Source organism: Sinocyclocheilus grahami, unplaced genomic scaffold, assembly GCF_001515645.1.
Source record: "Sinocyclocheilus grahami isolate Dianchi unplaced genomic scaffold, SAMN03320097.WGS_v1.1 scaffold557.1, whole genome shotgun sequence".
NCBI classification, from domain to species: domain Eukaryota; kingdom Metazoa; phylum Chordata; class Actinopteri; order Cypriniformes; family Cyprinidae; genus Sinocyclocheilus; species Sinocyclocheilus grahami.
In genome coordinates this window covers 203680-212914 of record NW_015505736.1, presented here as the reverse complement: position 1 = coordinate 212914, position 9235 = coordinate 203680, and the positions used below count along the sequence as shown (strand labels likewise).

Here is a 9235-nt window from a genome sequence, read left to right as displayed (position 1 = left end):
CACAAATCAGGCAACCAACTTGACTTAATTTACACACGCAACTGTATTGCAGATAACATTTAGGAAAAACCCCTTCATATCTCTGACCATTTCTTCATTACATTTAAACTACATTTTGCTACCTGTGTGCCACCAACAGTATACCAGTTACTTTTAGACTAAACCTACGCTCCCTTTCCCCATCCCATCTTTCCTCTGCAGTATCCTCCTCGCTTCCCTCACCAAGCCATTTCTCATCTCTGGATGTGAATGCAGCAACGGACACTTTATGCTCTACTTTAACCTCTTGTCTAGACTATATTTGTCCTCTCTCCTCCAGGCCAGCACGGGCTGCCCCTTCTAACTCCTGGTTATCCAGTGTTCTTCGTGAGCATCGGACCAAACTCAGGTCAGCAGAGAGACAATGGTGCAAATCAAAAGATCTGTCAGACCTGAGTATGTATCAGTTGTTGCTTTCATCTTTCTCTGCTGAAGTCCATACTGCCAAATCTTCCTACTTCCACAATAAGATCAACAGCACTACAGACACACGTAATCTCTTCAAGACATTCAATTCTCTCCTCTGTCCCCCTCCACTACTTCTATAACTGCTGATGATTTCACCACATTCTTCACAGACAAAATTAAAACAATCAGTAGTCAATTCTCAGCCCCACACACACAGGACTTCAAACCAACCACACCCACTGCTAAAATTCCCATCTTCTCCTTCTGTCCCCTCACTGAGGCAAAAGTATCAAAAATTCTCTCCAGCCATCCTACAACATGCCCTCTGGACCCAATCCCCTCACACCTTTTCCAAGCAATCTCTCCTACACTCTTACCAGCACTCACACACATCATCAACACGTCTCTCCTCACAGGAACTTTCCCCACTACTCAAAAAACCTACATTAAACACTTCATTTACAGAAGCTACAGACCTGTCTCTCTCCTTCCATTCATAGCGAAAACTCTCGAACTAGCTACAGCACTACAGACACACGTAATCTCTTCAAGACATTCAATTCTCTCCTCTGTCCCCCTCCACTACTTCTATAACTGCTGATGATTTCACCACATTCTTCACAGACAAAATTAAAACAATCAGTAGTCAATTCTCAGCCCCACACACACAGGACTTCAAACCAACCACACCCACTGCTAAAATTCCCATCTTCTCCTTCTGTCCCCTCACTGAGGCAAAAGTATCAAAAATTCTCTCCAGCCATCCTACAACATGCCCTCTGGACCCAATCCCCTCACACCTTTTCCAAGCAATCTCTCCTACACTCTTACCAGCACTCACACACATCATCAACACGTCTCTCCTCACAGGAACTTACCCCACTGCTCAAAAAACCTACATTAAACACTTCACTTACAGATAGCTACAGACCTGTCTCTCTCCTTCCATTCATAGCGAAAACTCTCGAACTAGCTGTTTTCAACCAGGTATCATTGTTTACACTACTCAAAAAACCTACATTAAACACTTCATTTACAGAAGCTACAGACCTGTCTCTCTCCTTCCATTCATAGCAAAAACTCTCGAACTAGCTGTTTTCAACCAGGTATCATTGTTTCTTTCACAGAAAAACAAACTGGACGCTAACCAGTCAGGTTTCAGGAGTGGCCATTCAACTGAAACTACACTACTGACAGTCACTGAAGCCCTGCGGATTGCAAAAGCTGATTCCAAATCATCAGCTCTTATTCTGCTGGATCTATCTGCTGCTTTTGACACGGTGAATCATCAGATCCTTCTGTCCGCCCTCTCATCACTGGGCATCACAGGGATTCCACTACACTGGTTTGAATCCTATCTCACTGGTAGGTCTTTCAGGGTGGCCTGGGGAGGGGAGGTATCTAAAGCACATCAGCTGGTCACTGGAGTTCCTCAGGGATCAGTTCTTGGACCCCTCCTCTTCTCCATATACACTACATCACTGGGTCTCATCATACAGGCACATGGCTTCTCTAGGCTGGACTACTGCAATGCTCTTCTGTCTGGACTTCCATCATGCACAATCAAACCTCAAATGATTCAGAATGCAGCGGCACAACTGGTCTTCAACGAGCCCATGTTACACCTCTCTTTATTGCCATGCACTGGCTACCAGTTGTGGCTCGCATCAAGTTCAAGTTCGACATTGACGCTTGCATATAGAACAGTCACAGGCTCAGCACACATCCCCTCCAGAAGTCTGAAATCCGCTGGTGAGCGACGCCTCGTGGTACCATCACACAGAGGCTCAAAATCAATTTCCAGAACATTCTTGTTCACCATTCCTGGCTGGTGGAATGATCTTCCCACCCCTATCCGGAATGCTGAATCCCTGACAATTTTCAAGCAACAGCTGAAAACTCATCTTTCAACGCTACTTGACTTCATCTTAAAAGGTCCCATATTGTCAAAACTGACATTTCCTGGCTTTTTTCATGATTACTGAGGTCTAGGGGCTATGTCACTACCATATAAGTTTCAAAACAGTCAGTCCACAGTAAAATGCACACAGCCTGCTTAAATTTCTAGCTATTTTTCACGAACCGTTGTGACTTCCATAAAAAGTTGACATCAGAACTACACAGTCACTGCCTTCAGTCACCACCCCGAGCACCGCCCACCGCCCACCGTCCCACTCTCCTTTTGCCAAACCCCCAGACAACATCGCGTCCATGCTTTTGCTGAGCAAGGACAACACGGAAACATGTCGAAAAGGTTAACTTTAACCACTAAACCAGATCGGCCGACCTGTAACGTTACACTCTCACTCAAAGGATGGATGATCTGACAGGATTGTTGCTATGAGGTGAATCACATCTAACCTGTATAGTAAAGACAGACTCACCGTGTCTATCTAGTCATGATGAAGATGTATATACATTTCAATTTCAGCAGGCAACTATTTTTACAGCTACATTATTGTTCCAGCCACAATTGATCACAACAATGTATATACAATTACAAATGATTATATATATAAATCGTCATTTTGTTGTTTTACACACATGCACAGACATTATTTCATACACGTCGTGAGATGCAAGAAACTTTATTGAACCTTTTCTGTTAAGAAGTGTGCGCTGCAAACGCAAGCATTTTTGATGATCCTTTCTGTCCAGTCTGCTCGTTTTATCGCGTTTACCCACAGCTGTCATCAGTTTTTTGTCTGGCAGTGGCAGCAGATATGCGATCAAATTTCTAATTTGAGGCTGTATTACGTCGATTCTGGCACCCAACATCACAACAAGATGATATTTTAAGCTCCTTATGTAGCCGAATCTGCGCTGGTTTGAATGGGCCGCCTCCAGTTTCCCCTTTGTTTTGCTGCCTCCAGCTAGCGCTGTGACGTCGACTGACCCTAGTTGCCTGTGGTTGGCCTGGCCGTGCGTCACTCAGAAAACAACAGGCCAATCAGAAGAGAGGCTCATGAATATTAATTAGACAGGCCAAAATCGACCCGTTCTCAGCAGAGCTGTAAAAATATATTGAGACGGTTTTTGGTACTTAGACCGCAAATATATATTCTTAAGGACATCAAAACCTAAAATAAAACTCCAGAAAAGTGTACTATATGGGACCTTTAAAAAAAAAAAAAAAAAAACTTATTTGAACAATACCTAAAACTTCCTGTGTCCGTTTGCCTCTTTAAGAAGAATTGCTTTATGTATTCCCCAATTGTAAGTTGCTTTGGATAAAAGCATCTGCAAAATGACAATGTAACTGTAAATTTTAATTTTTGGGTGAACTATCCCTTTAAGACACCATACCTGGGCCTTTATTATTCCACGTTTTAGCCTCTCCTTGCGGCGTCTCAGAAGGAGCTTCCTAACTGCATACTGGATAGTAGCAGCAGCTTTGTTGCGATGATGTAACCAAGTTCTCACTGCCCTCTGGGACTTGATGATGTCTTCTCTGTCTTTAAGGTATCTCTTTCTTTGCAGTTTTGCCCTAACACATTGCTAGAAAAGTGGGGCAGAGAAAGAAAGAAATGTACACTGAAATCTGTGATTTTCACAAAAGCCCTGAACCCTTTCTCTGTTATCTGCACCAAAATATCCCCATTTATTTATCACCCCAAGTATCTCAATGCAGGTTAACAGATAAAAAGTACACCTTTTTATTTACATATACAACCAACATTGTAACAATACAAAGCTGGTTGAAAATCTGTGAACTTCAAAACAAAAACATGTAATTCCTTCTCTGTAATTAAGAAATTATTTTATTTTGATGATTAATTGTACCTGGATGTATAGGACCGAAGAGATCTTCCTCTTGGCGGATTTAAGAGTCCAGTGTGCTCGCACAGCTCTCTGAATCCTTATTGCACAGAGATGATGGTAAACAGCAGCAGTGAAACGGTGGTGTCTTGCAGCACAAGCCATTTCTTTGACCTATTATGGGAACAGGTTAATACACATTTATTAACTTTTAGCATATTCAGTCCCATCAGTTGACTCAAGAAAGATTTTTCAACCACAGAGGCTGCGATTATACTCTGTCACGTGACACATGAGAGTAATGAGGTGTGTTCGACTTGAAGATCGATCGGTGTATGACATCAAAGTACGGCGAGAGAAAGCATAAGGAGACGTCCGTGCGCTTATAGCTCTCGCAGTACTTTGATGTCATACACCGATCGTTCTAAGCAGCGCTGCTTCAAGTCGAACACATCTAAGCAGTCTTCAGAGGAAGCATCAAGTTGGCACACTACAGTGTTGCCAAGTCCGCTGTTTGGGGAACCCCTCCAAAAAACGTGTATTTTACCCCCTGGAACGTGGTGTTACCGGTGGACCCACTTGATTGGGCTAGTTTTAACGTGATTGGGATAGTTTTGAGTAGCAATTGGGTGGGTTTTGTTGTGAAAACCTAGCAACCCTGGCACGCTACATGCGGAAATGTTTGAAAGCGTATATATGAACGTACTTCAAAACGGCACATGGAAATTACTCAAGCAGTAACAGTGTTACGGTGCATTTCATTACTGAAGACTTGGACCTTAAAATAATATATATATATATTCTTATTTATTTAAAGTCTGTCTAAAGTTAACAGACAGTGTTTAAAAAGTGCAGTCCACATGTTTACTACAGTGACTTTGAATTACCTAAAGTAGTGTGGTAAAGCAACAGATTTGTTTTTATATTTCTGCAATCTACTTTAGTTTGTGTGACTTTTTACTGACTTTCATTTTAATGTTTACAACAGGCTTATTTGTCAGTGCTTTATGCTGTCATAATTATTACATGCTTACATTGAAGTTCAACAAATCAGTCAATATACTGTGATTGTAGTTGTTAAAAAAAAATTGTCATTCATATCAATTCATGCATCACCTAATTTCATCGTAACGTATAGGCCTTCTGTCTACAGAAAAGAACATTTATGTTTAATCTATCTAATATTGTGTTGGTCTTGTGCGATTTTAATAATTGCATATTAAATCGCAATCGCAATATTGGTAAAAAAAAAAATAAATAAAAAAAAATCACATTTAGATTTTCCAAAATCATTCAGCCCTAGTTTGAACTGAAATGTGTGTTGGCAGTGTGTGTACACAACCACCCTATAATGATAAAGATCCACCCAGTGTTTTTTTTTTTTTTTTAAATCTCGTTAAATAATTTTTCACTTTTTCAAATCGAGCCGATCTCAGATGCCTGTCAGTGTGAAGTCACCGCTGAAGACGCAGTGGATTACCCCCCCGATCTACCTAAATGTGTATCTTCGCGTGAATCATTCGTGATCCAGTTTCACCTCCAGAAGGAGTATAAGGTTTTTTAATGAATCTTTGCAAATCGCCTTTCCTAATAATGTGCTAGTTAGCAAGTTTCACGATGAATGCGGCTAAAGTAAACAGTCTCTCTGAGAGCGGCTCGAAAGAGAGGGGCAGGGTGAGCAGAGCTCATTTGCATTTAAACTTTTAAAGCGACATGCAATAAAACGGTTTGCTGTAGATAGAGCTATTTTTGACAGGTACCAATACCGATACTTTTATTTTTGGTACTTGCCGATACAGAGTACTGATACCGATACTTTAATTGCATTTGTACATTTTTTAAATATTGGGTGCAGAAACCAGGATTACAATCAACCAAAATAATTCAAACAGCTGTTAGTATGACAGTATTTACACAACTATGAATACTTTGTCGGGCAACCCTTAGCATTTATGACAGCCTGTAGTCTCTTGGGCATGCTGTCACCCAGCTTTATGCAAACCTGAACTTTTTTTCCCAGACTCGGTCTGAATAATTTTTGGACCCAAATTTGTATCAATTTTACTGGTAGTCCACTGTATGAATAATTTTTGGGTATGATTTGTCACAGTTTACTTTATTTTGCTCTCCTCACTTACATAAATGAACTATAGTGTCCTGCACCCACTAGTAAAAAAAATACAAAAAATTATATCTGGTCTCTGAATAATTTTTGGTTTCACTGTATATCCTTCGGTTATTTTCACACTTAATTATGCCCATTAAAATGTATTTTACAAGTTTTTGTTACTTTCACTGTTAATTTTTTTGCTCTAGCATCATCTTTAATTGAATAGCATTAGAGCCGCGGCTCAGTACTGTAATCACGTGCTTTGCTGTAATAATGCAGGGAACCACTCGTTATAAATCTCCTAACTGTGATATTTTCAGAAATAGAAGCCGCGTTTTTTCATCTGAAACGTGCTGCGATTTATATTCCAAAGCCACTCATATAATGCAGAAACAGTCAAGCAAGCAAAACACGCGCAACGCGTGCACGTATTTGTACTGATGCAGAATGAGAGGACAGTAGTACAGCCTAGCGTATTTCACACAGTCTGTTGGATTCACTTTCGCCAGAAAGTCATGTATGCCTAAGGTTGAAAATAAATTATGTTTATAGTGAATGCCCCTATGAATGGTTTTATTTTTACGATTTAGTTTGAATCCAAATGATGCGTGAGCATAGCCGCTGGAACGTATTTTCAGCTGGGGGGGGCTGAATAATAAAACGGTGGGGGGGTAGATTGGGGTCACGTGACAAGAGTGACGCGAAAAGACTGACACTATGATGGCGGATCCAAAGCGCAGCTTTTGTTAATAAAAATTTAATTTATTCGTTTAATAGCCTATAAGTGAGTGTCTTTGGTGCTGGGTTTTCATTAAAAAAATAACAATGAACCACAAACTAAGCATTCGTTTGGAAAATACCTTATTTATTTGGGTTACAACGGCTATATTCATCTTATTAATTTTGTCAATGCAAGGTAGATGTTTAACATATGCAAATTTGCCATTTGTACTATTTTATGGCTGATGTGTTTTAATGAATAAGATAATAAACACCAAACTACAATCGTTTTAAGGTAACCTATAAGGGGAAATCCATAGGCTATTTATTTGTGTTAAACGCGGGTACAACATATCCTTATTTAATTTGTTAAAAAAAGTTACAAGTTTAATATAGGTGAATTTGTCATTGTACTATTTGATTGTATATCCTTTGTTTGTTTTTATTCGATTAATAATAATGAGCCATAAGCATTCCTTTAAAGTAAGAGGAAAATGCCATTTGTACTATTTTATGGCTGATGTGTTTTAATGAATAAGATAATAAACCACAAACTACAATCGTTTTAAGGTAACCTATAAGGGGAAATCCATAGGCTATTTATTTGTGTTAAACGCGGGTACAACATATCCTTATTTAATTTGTTAAAAAAAGTTACAAGTTTAATATAGGTGAATTTGTCATTGTACTATTTGATTGTATAGCCTTTGTTTGTTTTTTTTCGATTAATAATAATGAGCCATAAGCATTCCTTTAAAGTAAGAGGAAAATCAAAAACCTTACATTTATTTGTATTACAACGCCAGTACATCAGTCTTATTCAGTGGCGTAGCAAGTCAGCCCCGGGCCATGTGCAAAAAAATGTTACTCTTTAATATTTGCAGCAGTAAATAAACATGAATTTTTTGAATGCATGTTGAAAAAAATCTGAACAATTTAATACAAACGAATGTCTCATGAATTGATCAATCAGAGTTTTAAAAAAAAGTCAAAAGAATGACAGATGCCCCGGACTTTTTTTTTTTTTTTTGGAGGAGCAGGCCTATAGTTGGAATTTTCACATTAACTTCACGCAATATTACATGATTTTATTATCATAATTTTGACTATTCTTAAAATATTATGATGTTAATCTTATTTATTTAGTTATTTTTAAACTTGGCACAAGTACAGACTACTGAATGCAAACACAATTTTGGCACAGCAGCCCAAAACAAACAAAAAAATAAATAAATAAAAAACAAACAAAAAAAGTTAAAAAAAAAATAAATAAATAGTGAGGGGATATTTGAATTATTTTTTAATAAACTAATGTTTTCTGAGTCAATGTTGCAAAAATTAATCTGACGAACCTGACTCGCCATCCTCATTGGACGTGCCTTTAGAGAGAAATGCATCTTTACGGATTACATAATGAAAGAGTTTTTGTATTCGATTTGAATTATTTCGTTCTATAGTAGTAATTTAAAGCATTCTATACATTTATCATGTCGGTGAAGCGCTCAAGACCAAGAGGACAGAAAGCGCATCCGGTTTGTTTTCCTTATTTTACAAAAGCACAAGGTTTTGTTGATATTGTGAGTGCACACAAATACAAGTGCAATGCAATGCAGTTCCGAATGATGTATACTATTACCTTTATGAGCAAAAATGACAGCGTATTTTTAAGATTTCACTGTTATTAAAATAAAATGCAAGTGATGGCGCTGGCGCCTCCATGTCCTGCAGAGCGCACTTTAGCTTCCACTCTCCAAAAAAACGATTGGATATGCGCCTAACAGCGCTCATTTATCTTGGTTAAATGTTTACATGAATACTGTGAAATGCATAAAGTGTTTTATGTCTGTTTATTTTAGGCAAGTCGTGTTGGTTTGAGAAGGCTAAATTGATCAAACATAATGCTCAACTCACTGTCTGCCGCTGTCGCTTGGTCGTTCCTTTAAAAAACAAAAACTTGAATTTAATAAACATAAAATGTTCCAAACATATTTCTAAATTAACTTAAAGAAACAAAAATAAATGACCACTTTGCCATTAAAAACCAAAACTGAACTATTTTAATAGCTATGTAATGGGGAAGAGAGAGAGAAAAAAAGTCATGGTATCCAGTCGGACTCGGGCCGAGAATTCTCATAAAGCTGTTGGACAAGGGCAGGGCCCGTGCAGGGCTCTATTCGTTCCCTCGTTGCCCCCAAACTG

General features: G+C 38.7%; 1 protein-coding gene across 1 annotated transcript in view; it reads right to left on the bottom strand.

Annotated features, from left to right (window-relative positions):
* The window catches only part of LOC107556171 (abnormal spindle-like microcephaly-associated protein homolog), a gene marked incomplete at its 5' end in the record, with an annotated part of 28364 nt that overhangs the window by 2827 nt on the left and 16302 nt on the right, over positions 1-9235 (bottom strand). Inside the window, 2 exons of the mRNA XM_016239220.1 lie at positions 3754-3945; positions 4231-4380. Coding sequence (XP_016094706.1) covers positions 3754-3945; positions 4231-4380 — 342 coding nt within the window. The remainder of the gene's footprint in view (positions 1-3753; positions 3946-4230; positions 4381-9235) is intronic.